This window comes from Pogoniulus pusillus, chromosome 39 (genome assembly GCF_015220805.1).
Source record: "Pogoniulus pusillus isolate bPogPus1 chromosome 39, bPogPus1.pri, whole genome shotgun sequence".
Taxonomy (NCBI): domain Eukaryota; kingdom Metazoa; phylum Chordata; class Aves; order Piciformes; family Lybiidae; genus Pogoniulus; species Pogoniulus pusillus.
The window spans coordinates 8,680,183-8,697,254 of record NC_087302.1 but is presented as its reverse complement, the minus strand read 5'-3'; the positions used below and the strand labels follow the sequence as shown (position 1 = coordinate 8,697,254).

The 17,072-nt window shown below is 62.2% G+C and overlaps 1 protein-coding gene across 2 annotated transcripts; it reads right to left on the bottom strand.

Moving 5' to 3' along the window:
• Window positions 1–66: 66 nt before the first annotated feature.
• Window positions 67–17,012, bottom strand: PACSIN1 (protein kinase C and casein kinase substrate in neurons 1). Of its 2 annotated transcripts, none has more exons than XM_064173599.1 (10): window positions 16,994–17,012; window positions 5,119–5,251; window positions 4,401–4,557; window positions 4,048–4,283; window positions 3,774–3,929; window positions 3,260–3,435; window positions 2,850–2,970; window positions 2,645–2,766; window positions 2,173–2,360; window positions 67–1,819 (listed from the first exon to the last, which is right to left on the bottom strand). In XM_064173599.1, exons 2-10 carry the CDS (start codon window positions 5,179–5,181, stop codon window positions 1,710–1,712), a joined length of 1,329 nt encoding a protein of 442 aa, XP_064029669.1. In that variant the 5' UTR covers window positions 5,182–5,251; window positions 16,994–17,012; the 3' UTR covers window positions 67–1,709. The 2 variants fall into 2 exon arrangements, with proteins under 2 accessions (XP_064029669.1, XP_064029668.1); XM_064173598.1 differs by lacking the exon at window positions 16,994–17,012 and adding an exon at window positions 11,089–11,208.
• Between the last annotated feature and the right edge of the window lie 60 nt (window positions 17,013–17,072).

Sequence of the window (17,072 nt, the reverse complement as noted above, 5' to 3'; positions counted from 1 at the left end):
AGACCCCAGGAGCCCCTGCGTGGAGGGGACAAGCCCGGCGCGGGGAGGCAAACGAGGAGGCAGAGCTGGAGGAGGCTTACAGAGCTCAGTTATTTTCTCTTGCTGCTTGTTGTTGTTGTATCCACAGTCATACAATCACGAGAGAGATTATAGAGAGACCTCTGAGGTTACACCACCACTGGACAAAACCGGGGCGTGGCTGACAGGAGCTTGGTTGGGTCGTTTCCGACTCTTCGCGGGGTTGTTTTTGTTGGAGTTGTTGTTGGTTTTCTTTCCTTCTTGTGTCCTTCCCCCCCCCACATCTTGTTTTTGCATACCTGGCAGGGGACGCAGGGCTGCGTGGTTCTCAGTCACGGTGCCCCCCACAGCACTTGGTGCATCTCCTGCCTCCATGAGAACGTTTGATCCCTGGGGCCAAAAAATTCATGAAACAGCGAGAGGGGAAGGGAGGAGCGAGCAGAGGTCTGATGGCATCGGTGTTGCTGAGGGGGATGGGATGGAAAACAAGGGGAGATGGTCTGAAAGGAAGAGCTCAGGCTGGTAAAAGCGCCAGGGGCAGAGGGGTTGGGGTGACCATGCTGGGTGCTGAGAGGATCCCATTCATGCCATATCTAGCTGCAAAGCCCAAGCGCAGGGTGGGCAGAGCCCCTTGGGGACAAGCAGAGGGCAAAGCCTGTGGCCATGCTCCTGTTTTGGTGTCTTCCTCTTAGCCATCTTCACCAAGCAGCTGCTTTGCTGCCCACACTGAGCCCTCCTTGTCCCCCAGCTGGCTGCAGCTCCTGCTGGCACCACACAAGGCTGGACATTGCTTATCCCCATCTCTGTGCTGCTCCTGCCTCTGCTCAGGAAGGGATTTTGATGGCGACCGTCCCCAGCAGCATCCAAGCCAGTCCCCACTATCCCAGGCTGGGCATGAAGGTGCTGCCAACCAGGCTGCGCTGGGTCCATCTCCAAGCAGCATTCTAGGGCCATCTCACCCCAGAACTGGTGTGTGCTGGCCTGCCAAGGGCGATGCTGCTCCCTGCAGCACATGCTGGGCATCGGCTTCAGAGCCTCCTCTTGCTCCAGACGTGCTGGCAGCCCAGCCACAGGGAGGAGGAGGAAGCTGAGGAGATGCCACCAAGCTCCACCGCAGGGTTGGTTCCACCTTGCCTGGGTAGGGATCTGCCTGCAGATGGGGCCGGGAGGCTGCAGGGCAGAAGGGGACATTTGTCCTCCTCCTGTGGGAAGGGAGGATGCTCTGGGGAGGAGAAGGTGGAAACATCAAAAGATGGAGTCGAGCTCCATTCACTCTTGGGTTTGGGGGGGGGGGGGGGGGGGGAAGAATTTGATTGGTCCCAGGAGCTTCAGCGCTGTGCATTTTGGAACAGTTCCAGCCAATCAGAAGGCGGCTCATGATTTCAGTATCTTTAAAATCCAACCAATCAGGAGCTCTCACTGGTTGGGCTTTAAGATCTTGAGGTATTGGAAAACAAACCAGCGACCGGCGGCCAGGGGCAGCCCTGGCGCCAGGCACCTCAGCAGGAAGCTGCTATGCAAAATACTCTCCAGAGACAACTCTTAAAAAAATAAAAGCTTGGTCGGAAAATATGCCAAAATCTCTACGAGTGAGGAGTGAGGAGCAGACGGCAGCGCGGCCGCTGGGCGGCGGAGATGGAGACAAGAGGGTGAGTGATCTGCTGACGGCGATGAGGAGCACACCACAAGATTTAGATTGCCTCCACGTAGTTGGCAGGGTAGAGCCCCAGCTGCCCGTTGTCCAAGCGCCCTTTGCACCAGCCCTGCTCGTCCTCTTCACCCAGTTTGGTCAGTTCATCACCTGCAGAGGAAGGCGGAAAGGGAGAGCTCACAGAGGGTGTTGGAGCATCTCCTAGCACTCTGTTTCTCCCCTGGATGGTGGTGCTGGGGGTTTCCAGGACTGGTCCTGAGCATGCTGGTTGGTAGGGTAGAAAGGCAATGGTGGCTTATGTGTCCCAGCCCACCCCTTCTCAAGGTGAGCCCACCCCTCACCTCGGTTTGGGCTCAGTCGTGCCTTTGCCTCTCTGCCAATTCAACTTTTTGAAGGGCTGAGAGAACTCAGCAACTATTTCAGGGCTTGCACCCCAAAACACGGAGGACCTGCAGCTCCAGGAACCAAGCCCTGGCAGCCCTGGCACCGCTGCCGGTCTGTACCTGCTTTGAAGCTGAGCTCGTCCTGCTCCTGCCCGTCATAGTCGTACAGCGCCCGCACCCGGACGCCCTTCGCCTCCTCCTCGAAGGGGTTGGCGCCGCCGTTGGCCTCGCTGGTGTTGAAGGAGTTGCTGCCCTCATCGTCCGACCACTCGGCGCTGTAGGTCTGCCCGCGGTCGTGGCTGCTGACGCTGGGGTTGGGCAGAAGCAGGGAGAGAGCATATCAGAATGGAGGGGGCATGATGGGGTGGGCACATCATCCTGTGCCACCCGGGCCTGGAAGGGCGCTGCAGCTTCCCCGAGGTTCCAGGGGTGTGGGTGGGGGCTGCAGGGGGCAGGACCCCAACTAACAACAGACAAGCAAGACGTGGAGAGAGCACAGGGAAGAGTGGTGGTGGTCACCAGGGACCTCCCATGTCCTCTCGGGTGTCACCATAGCGCTGGCAAATGCTGTGTCCTTCCTGCTGGCCCTCACCTCCCGCGTTCGCCTGCCGATGCCCCTGTCTCGCCCGCACCGGTGTTGGTCAGGGTCACTCCCTCGCCCTTCTTCTGCTTCTCCTTCCGCGTTATCGTGTGCGTCAGGTCGGGGTTCCACTCCTGTGGGCACAGAGCAACTGGACCTCGAGCTCCTGGCCACCCCACGGGGCTGCCAGCACCACCATCTGGGTGACCGACCTCACCTCGAACTGGGGCCAGTTCATGGGCATCCCAGGGCCACTGGTGCTGCGGAACCACCGGAGGTCCTCCTGCGCGTCCGAGAGGCGGATGGTCTGCTCCAGCTCCCGGTACACGTTGGCATAGCTGCGAGGAGAGACCCGGGTTGGGATGCTGCACACAGAAGTGGACCCTAGTGGGGTGGGATGGGGACATGCCCAGGCTGTGTTGCCCACTGTGAGGTACTGGGGACTGCCAGGCTCCCTCACAGCTCTTCTTCTGCTCTGGTACCTCTGGGGGACAGGACCCCTCTCTCCTGTGCACTACAGGGGGTGATGGAAGGACTTTGTCCCTGCAGGGCTTGCTCTGCTCTCCAGGCAGCACAAGGAGGCCTTGCACAGACACTTGCTGCCCAGCCAGCACAGGAGGCACCTACCTGCTGCTCTCGGCCAGGTTCAGGTGCCTCTTGATGTCCAGCAGCACTTCCTTGAGGAAGTTGAGCCTCTTCTCCTCAAACTGCTGACACTGCTCAAAGACCTGCTCCATGCTCTCAATGTACTGCGGGGTGCACTTGTTCAGCTCGTCCAGGACCTTCTCATACTTCTCCTGAGTCTGCAAAAGGTGCATCAGGGTACTGAGGTTACACATTGAGCATCTCTGAAGCCCTTTCTGGACGCTCAGAGGGTCTGGTTTCTGGGTCACCATGCTGAGGAGCACAGACTGAGCCACGAGCCTCTGTGGGCGAGATCAGTCTGGCTGCTGGAGAGATTCTGCCCAGTAAAAGTAACAAACCCCTGCCCTGCTCACGCCGCCCTCAGCAGTGCCTGCAAGTCCTCACCCTTCCTCAGGAGCCCGAGGACGGGAGGTGGGCAGGAATGGGGGAAAGAGGCCACGTCCGTGGGCTTTCCCTGCCCAGTGCCTCGTGCCTGGGGCAGGGCAGTGGCACACACCTTTTGCACATCTTGCTTGCACTTCTCCACCTTGTCCTGGAGCTTCTTCTGCTGCTCAGGGGTGTTGGACTGATCCGCCTTGCTATTGGCTTCCCGGGTCATGGCCAGCTTCTCCTCCTTGCAGGCCAGGTGGTAGGCTTTCTTAGCTGTCTCCAGCTGTGGAGAGTGTCAAGGGACACATCAGCAACAGTCACTGCCCCCTGACCATATCTCTGCCTGCAAGGACACTCAGAGCCAGAGCTGGGTGACAGTGTGGCTGTGCTTCTGGTCTCACCTCCTTGAGCTTCTTGGCCCAAGGCTTCTGGGCTTTCCGGAAGCCATCATCAGCCTCCTTGGCCTCCTTGAAGCCTCCCATGATCTGCTTGTGGTAGGCATCCTTCTGCCAGTTCTTGACCTTCTCGAAGTCATCGTTCAGCAGGCTGTTCTTCACCTCCTGGTGCAGCTCGCTCACCTTGTCTGCCTCGGTCATGATGGCACTCCAGGCCTTCTCCAGGCTGCCGTACTGGGGCCCTGGGGGCACAGGGCACAGCCGAGCCTCGCCCCACAGCCCTCACCCGCTCCACCTCTGCCAGCTGAAGTGCATGAGCAGCTGTGGGGCAGGGCTCCTGGGGAGGGGAGCCAGAGTACCTTTCTCGATGAGCTGCCTCCACCGCTTGGACCAGTCGGTGAGCTGCTGGGCATAGGACTTCTCGATCTTGGCGCGCTCGTGCACGCAGTTCATGAGGTCATTGCACAGCCGGTGCCCGTCGTCGATCCGCTTCACCGTGCGCTTGTAGTTCCCCACCTGGCAGCGGCACGGGCGTGGGCACAGGCGTGGGAGCTGCAGCTGGGCTGCTCAGCTCAGCTTCTGCTGCCCAGGGTGGGGACGGAGGGGGCAGCAGGCACCCTGGGCATGCAAGGGTGCAGCTCTGCTTTGGGGCGGCTCGAGCCCGGCTCATAAAGCCATGGAATTGCTGTGGCTGGAAAAGCTCCTGCAGATCCCTAACACTACCCTGGGCCCTCAGCACCACACCTCTGCACCTCTGAAACACCCCCAGGGATGGGGGTTCAGCCACCTCCCTGGGCAGCCTGTGCCAGCCTTTGAGAGCCCTTTCAATGAAGAAACTTCCTCTAACATCCAACCTAAATCTCCCCTGATGCAACTCGAGGCCAAGCTTCTTTTGGTCCCCTCCATCTCTCTTTACCCTCTGGGGACAGCCGAGGTGGAGATCTCCATCAGAGCTGACTGTGACACCTGAGCCACCGCGGGAGGGCAGGACAGGTCTGCCCCCCAGCCCAGAGGACGTCCTGGGATGCAGTGACAGTGGCGGGAGCTGTGCAGAAGGAGAGGGTGCCCAGGACTCACCTCCCAGAAGCTGTCGGTTGTTTCCTCCGCCGCTGCTGCCGACTCGTCGTAGGAACCCGACATGGCTCCCGACGCTGCCTTGTGCGTCAGTGTGGGCGCTGGGTGGCTCTGGGGCAGACACCAGCCTCATGCACTGAGAGGGGAGCAGGAGGAGGCATTGGGAAGGCCATGAGCAGGGGCTCACATCCCTCCTGCACCCAGCACCGTGGAATGAGCTGCAAGCACTGGGGATGAGGATCGTGCCTGTGCCAGCTTCAGACCCATAGACCCTTCCAATGACCACCACAGGCTTGGTGGCATCCAGCACCCCCCCTAGAGCTGATTGTGGTGGGAAGGAGAATCAGGAGAGCAGCACCGTGAGGAGCTCACCGATGGGGCCTGGCTTAGCACTGCCTGTCCCTGGGGAGCTGCAGTGCGGGGCAAGAGGCTGCGGCAGGGCCGGGTTGGGTATGCACTGCCTGAAGAAATTCTGGTCCTGATTTTCCAGCCTAATCCTTCTGAGCTTCATCGAGACGGCATCCCCCGAGCGTCACGTGGCCCTGCTGCATGCCTTAACCCTTTGCCACATGGCTGAGAGCCGAGGACGAGGCTGGGGCTGGCCCCAGATGGGGATGCAGAGGGCATCCTCATCATCCCCACCCTGCCCGGGTCCAGACAGTACTATGCTGAACCTGTCCCACATGGCATCTGCCCCTGGCATGGGGACAAAGCAGCCATGAGCTGCCCAAGTTTCTCCCTGCCACGTCTCTAGAAGCACTGTGGGAGCAAGATGGGACCACGGTCCCCGTGGGTCTCCACATCACCTGCAGAGATGGAGTGGGCAGCAGCAGGCTCAGCAGCCTGCATCCCATCCTGCATCCGGGGGAGAGGGTGTTGGAGTGGGACGACAGGACTGGGGCACGCTGAGTGCCCAGTGCCCAACCACAGGGAACAGCTGACAGGTGCCTGCGCTCTCCAGCTGTGCGCACAGCTGGTCCCGAGGAGCCCAGGGGCTGGGGCAGGGCACGACCCCAGGAGGATGTGGGGCCGGAAACGGTTAAAGGAGCGCGGCGCAGGGCTCGCTGTGCTGGAACTAAGAGAGCCTGGCAGGGATTTCGTGATATAACCAGGGAGGCGCCGATCCCGCCGCCCGCCCCAGCCGGGTAAAAATAAACGCGTGACTGTCCCTCGCCCAGGCGCAGATGGAGGGGACCGCGGCGCTGCCAGCACCGTCCCCCCGCAGCCGGCAGCACGCGGCGCCCGCGCCTGCCTGGCACCCACGGCGCCACAAACGCCCTCCCCACCCGTGCGAGCGCCCGACCCCGGCACCCGCGGGCTGCCCCGGCGCACCCGCAGCGGTGGCAGAGCACCCAGCGGCACCACACCGGAGGGACCCTGCGGGGTGCCGTGCGCGTCCGTCCCTCCTGCGAGCCCTGGGCCAAGGTCTTTGCTTATGCCTTTGGTCTCCAGCTCTTCGTTTTGGTGCGCGCTCTGCCATCACGGCAAGGGCGTCCCGGGGGTGACAGCACCATCTCTGGCCACGAGCAGGACTGGGACCCCTGAGGAGGGAGTGCACCCGCGGCTGGGCCTCCCCTGGGGCCCAGGGGCACACGGCCGAGGCCATGGGGCACAGCGGGCCGCGGCTGCCGCAGCTCCGGCTCCTCACCGGTGTCTGGTCCAGCGGAGCCGCACTCGGGGGATTATTTTTGGCTCTGCATCACTTCCCAGCTGACGCTGCCACCTTGTCACTGCTCTCCTGCCACGCACCCCCTCCCCCAGCCACGGCCGAGACCCCAGCACGCTGGGCTGCCCCGGCAGCCTGTGAGCTCATGTCAGCCCCCGTGCCCGCCGCCTTGGCCCTGCTGGCACAGCCCATCCATCGCTTCGCATCACGGCGGCTGGCAGTGATGCCCAGCGCCCGCAGTGCCGGCGGCCGAGCCGCGGCATGGCGAGATGCCAGCCCCAGCCACGTGCTGCTGCGTGGGCACCCTCGGCTGAGTGGGCTCTGCTTCACTCCCCCTCCCCCAGCCCCACATTTTCACGACGCTGCCGGAAAGAAGCCACAGAGTGCTTGGCATCACAATAAAGATGGTCCCAGCTTCTGCCCCCTTGTGCCCTTGGGCTGCTCCCACAGCAACTGCCCCCCTGCATCTCTGTCCCCATTGTCCTGCTCGATGCTGAGCACTGCCACATCTCATCTCACCCACTGGGCAGCTCCCACTGCCCCCAGCATTGCAGGGGGATGTCTGCCCTCCATGGGGGCTGAGGATGTGGCCACCGACCCTGCACAGACAGGAGGCTGCTGCAATGCAGAAGATTGGTGCTGCCAACACTGTGGGCACAGGCAGCTGCCATAGCCCTTTGCTGGCAGTGCCCTGGCCCAAAGCAGGCAGTGACAGCCTGGGGTTGCTGTCCCCTGTCCCTGGCAGATGGGCTGCGGAGCTTTGGGCCAGCACTGCTCCAGCATTCACTGGATGTTCCCTCTTGCAGCTCCCCAGTGCCAAGGAAGGGTGAGAAGGACAAGCCAGGTGCCCTGTGGATGCCAGGTCTCTGGCACTCTCCACCTGCTTTGTCTTTGCTGTCGCATCACCCTTACATGTCCACCCTCTGGTGCTTCAGCCTCAAGGTGTGCTGCTGGGAGGAGTTCTGGGATCCCCAGTGAGGTGCCAGGCACTGGCCTCAGCCCTGGGGAGAGGCTGTGTCTGGGCAGCAGGCTGCTCTGCCTCCAGACTTTTCTGACTGCCCTGGTCCCAGCACCTCTGCTGCAGACAAAAAGCAGGTGCTGGGGATGTGACACAGGGAACAGGCAGCATGTCCCCATCCTGCCTGCACACCATCTGGGGACCAGGACACAGAGGGGCTGCAGAGCCTCCTGCTGTGGGTTCTCCTGCTGCAAAATAGACCTTTGCAAGGCAGGATGGTGGAGGACGCACCACAAGGAGAGTCATAGAGCAAGCCTGTCCTGTGCCTGTCTCTGCGGGAATCAGAGCAAGTGGAGCTTGCCCCAACACCAGCCCTGAGCACAACTCGCTGCAACACACAATGCTGCCTGGTGCAGTTCCCTTCTCAGCTGCAGCATCCCGGTATGGAGCCACAGGATCCCAACATGGAGCCATGGGATCCCAGCATGGACATGAAGCTGCTACCTTGTAGCTACCCAGGGGCTCCTGGCAGCAAAGCTGAAGCTCGGCAGCCATAAAGGACCCAAAGGGCTGCACTGGTTTTGTTGCAGTCAAACCTTGGGACTGACCTGGCCTCTCACAACAAACCCTCTGGGGCTGCATGCAAAAGCTTCTGCATTCTGCCTCCTTTTGCAAGCACAGGAGCACGAGAGTGCTGAAGAGGAGGGAGTCAGGCTGGGGTTGGGGGTTTTACCCATGGGGAAGGACATTCACTCTCCCTGGGTGGCAGTGCCAAATGCCACTGTTATGCACCCCTGTTACCATCCAGAAAGAAACACTCCTGGCAAAGACAAATGAACCCTGCATGGCCCAGGAGAGCCTGGCAGCAGCAGCACCCACGATGCCATGGCAGCTCTGGGGCTGCATCGGTTGCTGGCAGTACCCAGCCTCAGTGCCACATCCACCATGGTACTAATGCCCATGTGTTGCTCCCACCATGGTCAGGTATGGGTGGTGAGATGCCTCCAGCATTATGCCAGACCCTTGGGCAAAGCTGGTGGCACTGATGTGCTTTGCAAGAAGCTTTGCCACCTGGTTTGCCACCTGGTTTGCTGCTCAGCTTTGACCTGAGGAGCTGTGGGTTCCCCACCAGCACCAGGCTGGTCCCTGCAGCCCATGGGGCAGGAAAACATGGCCTGGGGCTAACAAGGGTCAAGCAAGGCAGGCACAGAGAGGTTTGGTGTGGCATGGCTGAGCTGTTCCTCCCTCCAGAGCCACTGTGGACCCTGTGAGGAGGTGGCTAAGTAGGTGCTGCTGATTCATGCTGGCAGCTCTGCACCAGGTGCTGGGCAGGGAGGCAGGAGCAGAGCTGAGCCCCAGGCTGAGCAGCTCAGAGGGGCCCTCCCTCATCATCATCAAAATGAGCCCAGGGCCAGGTGGGAGGTGAGGCAGCTCCATGCTGCAAACAGCTCCCGTCAGGGCTTCGTCCTGCATTCCCTGGTAAAAGCCCTCAGGCTGCAGGATGAACAGGGCTGGAGCTCAGTGAGCAAAAGAACCGTGGTCAGAACCCCAGGCAGAGGGGAGGGCACAGGTGTGCCCTGGCAGCAGAGGCTTCTCTGTGGGATGTAGGCCAGGGCAGTGCCATGGGGTTGGTTTGGACCTGGTGAAGGCAGCTCAAGCAATGTGTGAGGTGGCTCTGAAGGCAGCAAGTGCCAGGAGGTGACACCTAAGTAATGGTGGAAAATTTCTGGGAGCTACTTTCCCAAAGGATCCTGTGTAGGATGTGCCTGTGGCAGCCTGGCAGCCACCTTACTCCAGCCAGGGTCATCTGCACTGACCCAGGGAGAGGTCTGAGGATGTGGGGTGGTCCAGCTGCCATAGGAACTTAGTGGACCATGCCACACTTCCCAAAACCATTTGCAAAGGATGATCCATGTTCCAGGAATGTCACTGGGAGCCCCAAGTCCTGCATGCTGATGGGCAGGTGCCCACCTTGGTGGCTGGGTGGGGAGCCAGGTGCTGCCAGGTTGCAGCAGCCAAAGGAACAGAGTTTGCTCCAAGGGCTCTGCATGTCATGTGCCCGCTCGGGACACCTTCACCTTCCTCCTGTGTGCCCCAAGTTATCCTGGGCACAGCCAAGTCTTCCCAGGATTTTGCCAGCCTTTGGCAAAGGTCTCTGGAAATAGGCATGGCACTTAAGAGCAGGCAAGGGCTGCCCTCCAGGGAGCTCATGGCCCCGCTCAGGGGCAGTGGATGTGCTGGGAATGTGGATGGGCACCGCGGGGAGGACCAAGATAGTCCAGCCCCTGCCTGTGCCCAGGCCTGGGGAAGGGAGTTGGGGCTGACCCTCAGCCTCGAGGGTTTCAACTCCAACCTTCCAGCTCTGCAGCTTCCCTCAGCCTGCTGCCTCAGCTCTGGGCTGTAAACAAGGACACTCAGATCCCAGGCAAGGATTCTTGTGTCCCAGGGACCTGTGAGGTCCCAGGAGCAGGGTCTTAGGAAGAAACTCCAGTGCGAGATTTCAGTTAAACCAAGCAGGAGCAGGCAGCAGTGCCGAAGGATGGCAGCAGTGCCGAAGGATGGCAGCAGTGCCGGAGGATCGCGGCAGTGCCGGAGGATCGCGGCAGTGCCGGGGGATCGCGGCAGTGCCAGCTCTTCGCTTCCGCACCGGGGAGGGGGGACGGAGCGTGACGCGCTGGCACGGGGGACATGTCCCCCTCTACCTTGGTGGGATGGTGGTGACAGGAGGCGAGTGGGGCTGCCAAGAGCAGGGTGATGTGGGGGCACAGCAGGGTTTCAGCTGTCTGCACTGGAGGCAGGAGACCAGGAGTTGGAGGGGGGGCTCAGGGAGGGGGTAGGAAAGCGTGGGGGGAGGGGAAGCTGGGAAGACAACAGCAGAAAGTGGGGGAGGGGTTAACGATGGAGTGATGCCCTCAGTTGGGTAGGGGGACAGCAGTGACACAGACGGCACAAGTGCCCCCTATCTTTTGCAGCTGGGGAAACTGAGGCACTAACCCAGCAGTGCAGCAGCACTGCAGAGGGGGTGTCCCTTGCCCCAACGCCCCCTCAGAAGCATAGGAGGGGTGAAGGTCGTGTCCCCTCCAGGCTCCCTGGCTTGCGGAGGGGATCAGGGGACACAGAGTCCTGCCGGAGGGGCGCAAACCCATGTCATACTGCCTGGTCCTGCCACAGCATCATCCCCCGATTCCCTCTCCCCATCCCCACTGGCCACCCAGACGTCCCCATCCCCGCTCGCACCCCCAGCCCCACCGGCACCCACGTAGCTCCATTCCCACGGGGGAGACCTGACTCTCAGCTGTCCCCTCCCGGCTGTGCCCAGAAAAGCCCCCGGTAAGAGGCTGCCGCTTACCTGGGCCGGCGGCGGGGGCCGGGGGGGCCCGGGGGAGGGGGGATGCTCCGCCGGGCACGGCGGGACAGGCTGCGCTGCGCTGCGCTCTCCGCACCAGCCGCGCAGCAGCGGGAGCGCGCACGGCCGCGGGGACGCGCCCTGCCTGCAGCCTGCCCGTTGCCATGGCAACCGGGGATGGAGCCGCTGCCTGCGAAGGTTGCCAAAACCATCCCGGGGGGGAAAGGAGGATGGACATCACCACCTCCCCGCAAAGGCCCTCCCTCCTTGGCCTGCTGCCCTCCAGTGTGTGCTCGCTCCGGGGTGCCCCTTCTAGCCCCCACCACAGCCATGTCTCTGCCGTGCCCATCCTGAGACCCCCACTCAGGACATGGTCCCCAGGCACCAGGGAGTGCCAGGTGGGTGCTCAGTACCCATCATCCAAGGCAGCTGCACCCCTGGGGATCCTCATCCTGCTGCTCTTTGGGTCCTCGTCCCTCCTGCACAGAGCGACGGGCTGCCACCCCCACCCTAGCCCCACGGCCTCCCCGGGAGCTGAGAAGGGGCTGCAGGGAGGATCTGGGGGCTGAGATGCAGCTCTTTCAAAAACAAACACCCCGAAATGCCCTTGGAGAGGCAGCCAGTGCCATCTCTTTGCCAAATGTGCCAGCTGGGAACAGGCTGGCAGGAGAAGCACAAACAGTCCTTGCCACCCGGCACGGCTGGGCTGAGTAAAGTGGGGCTGGGGAGGAGCAAGATGGGGGCTGCACCCCCCCGTAAGGCTTCTCTGGGGTCAGGGGGCTGGGCAGCTCCCTCCCCGCTGCCATCTGCCTCCTCCTGAGCCTGAGGCTTGTGTCTGGGGTCACCAGGACTCACCACAGCATCCCAGGGGAGGCAGGCAGCTGGAGCCCTCCTGCCCCATGACCAAAGCTGTCTCAGGGACGGGAGGATGTGGGTGGGGGTGACACCAGGCTCTCCCCACCTCAGCTGCCCCAGCGCACCGTGCATGCCTTTCCCCCATCCCGTGGGTGATGCCAGGGGGATTAAAAGCCAGCAGCAGTCGCGGCGCTGCCAGCCCAGTAACCGAAGCCGCCCGCAGAAGCTGCAGTAATGAGTCTGCAGGGCGCCGCCGGGATCGGGTTGCCCAGAGAATGCGACCCAGTCCCGGGAGGCTCCGCAGGGCTCCGACACCGGCTCAGCTTTCCCCTAACGAGCGCCTTCGATTGCTTAATGAAGCTCGGCAGGGCCCTCCGTGCCGCCTGCCTTCCGGCTCCTTCCCCCCCGCTGCCAGCCAAGCGCAGCCTCCCACCTCAGACAGAAAGCCCCCAGAACATTTCATGCCTGGCTGCAGCTGCAGCAGTGTGTGAGACGCCAGAGACACGGGAGTGGGCACAGTCTGCAGCTCCCTGCCAGGGAATCTTTGCCCATTGGCATGACAGGACGAGGGGCAGTGGCTTGAAACTACAGCAGGGTGGGGTTAGATTAGGCATTAGGACAAGTTCTGCACCGTGAGGGTGGTGAGACACTGGAATGGGCTGCCCAGGGAGGTGAGAGAGGCCCCAAGCCTGGAAGACCAGGCTGGATGAGACTCTGGGCAACCTGGGCTAGTGCAGGGGGTTGGAACTGGAAGAGCTCTAAGGTCCCTTCCGACTCAAGCCATTCTGTGACTCCAGGATCTCGCGGAGAGGAAGCAGAGGCCATCACCTTGGTGCCATGAGCTGGCAGCTCTCAGTGCGGAGTCGCTGCAGGTGCCACTGCCCTGTCCCTGCTGCCAGCATCAGTGCTGCAGAGTAGCAAACCTTCTTGGCACTAGGCACTGACAAATGCTCTCCAGGAGGGTGACAGGGAGGGCCTCAATGACTTGAGGTGGGGATTTCCCAGTGCCTCCAGCTTTGTGGCAGATGTGGTCCATGCAGGTAGGACATCTCAGAGCTCCATCCCTGGGCTGCTCAGTGCTGGCAGCCCTGGCTCCACAGCACGGTGCTCCTGCAGCACCATCCAGGTCCCTCACCAAAACTTCAGCCATGATAAACTTCTCCCTGGCTCTCACCACCCCACTGCTTGTCATTTCCCGTGGTAAGTTATTTCCCTGCCTGTAAAATGAGTTTCCTTGTGGGAAGCAGCAGCCAGTATTGGCAGAACATTAGCCCTGATTTATTGGTTCACTTTTCCCTCTGAAATTATGGCTCTTGGAGTGCCAGGGCAAGCTGAGAAGCCAAGGAAATGAGCCCAGACCATGCTCTCAGGGCTGCCAGCAGCCTGCTTGTGCAGCGAGGGGAGAGGGAGGCCACCAGCCATCAGCCACTCTGCCCATCGTCCTGCCACCAGCACCAGCCTCTGCACCAATAAGGGGGCATGGCCAAGTGCAGCCTGCCCCTGTCTGCCTCCCTAGAGAGCAGAACCCCCAGTGCTGGTGCTCTCTGCTGTGCTGGCTGGGCTGGGGGCAGAGGGAGAGCCCTCAGCCCACGAGTGCTCCAGAAAAGGTTGGGGGGGGATGGGGGCAGAGAAGGGCTCTGGCATTCCCCTCATGGCAAGTCCATCCTTGGCCTCCCACTGCTCCTTCCCACTCGGTGCTGGGACAGAGAGCAGCATGAGCTGGGGTTTGTAGGGCTGGGTGGTGTCAGTGCCCCCACGCTTGCCCCATGGCCAGGCTGTGCCCCCACCCCGGATGTGCCGCTGGCCCCCGGAGCCCTTTGAGGCTTGATGGGAGAATGCAGGCACAGGACTATTCTGCATCTTTAATTAGCAGCAGAGGATAATTGGCCTCTCTGCAGCTATTATGCAGACAGGCAGCCATTGTGGCCAGGCGTGGGGCAGGTGCTGCCAGAAACCCTGCTCCCACCCAAACAATCCCCTTCTTGTCTGCTCTGGGGGCATCCTCTGAGCCCTTCCGGGGAAGGGGCTGGGGATGGGACATAAAGGCTCCATTTTTCCTGGGAGTCTGCGTGGAGCTTGCTGCAGCAGCTGCCCAGGAGCAGCCCACGTGCACTGCCCATGGTCACAGCAATGGTGGTGCTGGGCACCCTTCCTCCCATCCTGTGCCACGCTGATGGCTCCCAGATGCTGTCTTGGCCCCTTTGGCATGCTGCTGGCTAGGTGCATCCTGCCCTTCTCTCCAGATTAGGGGCCTGGAGCTGTGAGAAGCAAAGGCTGAGAGCCCTGGGGCTGAGAGCCTGCACAAAAGCAACCCCAGAGGGGATTTGTTCAGTGCTCAGCAAGAGCTAAAGCACCTGTCGGGGCAAGAGGCTGGGGCCAGACTTCTTTCAATGATGCCCAGTGACAGAACAAGGGGCAGTGGGCACAAACTGGACCCCAGGAGGTTCCATCTAAACAGGAGGAGAAACTGCTTTGGTGTGAGGGTGCTGGAGGCCTGGAGCAGGCTGCCCAGAGAGGCTGTGGAGTCTCCTTCCCTGGAGAGCTTCCAAACCCCCCTGGCCATTGTGGTGCTGGGCAAGCTGCTGTGGGTGCCCTGCTGGAGCAGAGCTTGGACTGGATGATCTCCAGAGATCCTTTCCAACTCCCACCTTGCTAACTTTCCAAGACTCACCTGCAGAAGCACAACAGGCTCCTGCCTTTGCCTTCAAGGTGTTGCACAAACACCTGCCAAACTTTCCCCGGCAGGGACAAAGTCTGTCCCTGGCCACAGCCACTTGCCAGGGCCTCCTCCCCGTGTTGAGCTGTGCTGGAGGCACCCAGCTCCATCCTGACCCCATAGACATCTCCTTCTAGCATGACCAGAGAGCCCAGAAGGGTTGAGGACACAGGGTTTCCAGCAAGGGGAATCCCACAGAGAGGCAAAGCCAGGATTCAGCTGCTGCAGGACGTGGTCCTGGTGCAGAAGGCCCTTCCCTTCCCCCTGCCCCTGTCACCAGCCGCTGCCTGCCTGCCGCCTGGGCTGGCCCTCCCCGAGCCCTTTATGCTGCCCTGCTGCAGCCCCTGTGGCAGCTGCAGCCCCCGGGCAGAGGTGGGCCAGGAGGGTCGTAGCTCAGTGCAGACCCCAGTGGCCGAGCTGCTGCCTGAAGAGTTCCCGGTTTTCCCGGGGCTCCTCAGTGGGAACACGAAGTGCGAGAAGAGGCCTCAGGGCTTCAGCCAGGGTTTGCAGCCCAGCGTGACAGAGGGCACAGTGGTGCCAGGTTCCTGTCTGGGGGCTACGGTGTGGTGCCCTGGGCAGGCCATGCTGCAGAGAAGGTCCTGCCCCAAATAGTGGGCTTAGGGATGGAGTTTGCCCGGGGGGGGGGCGGGGGCCGGGGGAAGCAGCAGCGGCCCCAGAGGCTGCCGGGGAAGCTCTAATCCGGTTAGCAAAGCTCTTGCTCCGCCGCTTCCAGGGCAGGCACAAGGGTGGCAGAGAGGAGGTGTGGCATGAAGTGGGCAAGGGCTGGGATGAGCCAGGAGATGCAGCATTCCCATCCCTGCCCTGTGTGTGGGTTTCCTCCCCCCAGCTCCATCCCTGCTCTGCCAGAGAGGAATGGAGGAGCTGATCAGGCAACAGCAAAGCCCCAGGGTGGCACCAGGCAGCTCCGGACACCTCAGGACCTGCTGCATTCCTGAGCACCTCTTGCCCCAGGGCTGCTGCAGCCTCCTGGTCTGCCCTGGGACAATTGCCCAAGGCAGGTACAAGCCTCTCCCAGCGCAGTGTACCCGGCAGGGACCCTGCTGCTCCCTCCAGCTTCCGAGGCAGGCAGTGGTCCCTTAGGCCACCTGCTCACCCTAGCAGAATCACAGCTCTGTTGCCCTCTGTGCCTCCAGAGCTCACACACTGGGGGCAAATAGGGGCTGGCAGGGGTGAGCATTGGCCTCTGCCCACAGCTGGCTAGGCAGAGCCCCCCAGCAGCACCCAGGCTCAGCCTAAGCTGCCTTGTAGAGCCTCAGCTCCTGACAGTTACTTGGGCGTTGTGGTGCCTGGCTGACAGGATTAGGCAGCTCCTGGTGGGGCTCTCCATGAGCTCATCACCAGAGCACCCTGGAGCTGGGCAGGGGCGTCTGGCACAGGCTGAACCACTTTGCAGGGCTTGGAGCAGGTGCCTGAGGTCCTCACCAGGTGAGGTGATTCCAGACACGTGCCAGGGAGGTGGGAGGAGAAGGATGAGCAAAGCTGCTGCCAGCCCCCTGACCACAGGCTGTCGTGTCTGGGATCCCAGCACTGCCCTATGCATCCACGGGGGTTGGAGGAGCTCCACACCCAAAGCTGGCAGCAGCTGATGCACCAGCCTGGCCAACTGAGTGCAGGCCCGGGGCATCCTTGGCCCCATGGTCAATGCATGGGGCCTGCACTCACCCCCCTGTAAGCCCTTTCATGTGCAGCAGGTGCTTGGGTGGGCTGTGGGGGTAAGGGGTGCAGTACACTGGCATGTACATCACCCCACCCGCCCCACGGTGCCACATCTTGTGAGTCTCCAGAAGCTTTACCCCATGCCAAAGCCCAGCCAGACCCCTATTAGAACCCTGCCCAGAGCCGTGCCCCTCACTGCCACTTGACATCAGGCTTTGGCTCCCCCGGGAGGTGCAGGCAGCTGGGCAGGGACCTGTGGCACCTCTCCTGCCCTCCCGCCCTGCCAGAGATGCTGCAGCGCTAGGAAAAAGGAGTGAACCCCAGCCCTGGACGGGGGACCAGAGGCGGGCAGTGCGCCCCACTTGGCACGGCCCAGCACAGCCAAGTCGCTTGAGCTGGGTCAGGGAGGCGCCGTGCAGCAGCGGCCAGCGGGGCGCGGGGGGCAAAGACATTTCGAACGCCCGGACGCGAGTCGAGGTGGCCCCGGCCTGACGGCACCGAGCGCCCAGCATCCCAACCGCCACCTGGGGACACCGCCACCACCTCCGCGCTGGCACCGGGCTCCACGCCACCAACCCTCGCCACCGCCAACCCCGACCCCCCCGCCGACGCCCCGCGCGGGCCGGGACAGCCGCGGCGGCGGCAGGCGCCCGGCGCTACCTTGGGGCCGCTGGCGGAGCGGGGCTGGCTGCCGGTCGCCGGGGCTGGCTCTGCACATCGGCAGGAAGGTCACGGCAGA

Bases quoted from the DNA above. Each gene is read 5' to 3' on its own strand.
- PACSIN1 (XM_064173599.1), bottom strand. From the start codon at position 5,181: ATGTCGGGTTCCTACGACGAGTCGGCAGCAGCGGCGGAGGAAACAACC. The intron at 4,284-4,400 runs GTACTCTGGCTC...CTGTGCCCCCAG, and splicing joins GAGGCAGCTCATCGAGAAAG to GGCCCCAGTACGGCAGCCTG. The intron at 1,820-2,172 runs GTACAGACCGGC...CTTCCTCTGCAG, and splicing joins CGAGCTCAGCTTCAAAGCAG to GTGATGAACTGACCAAACTG.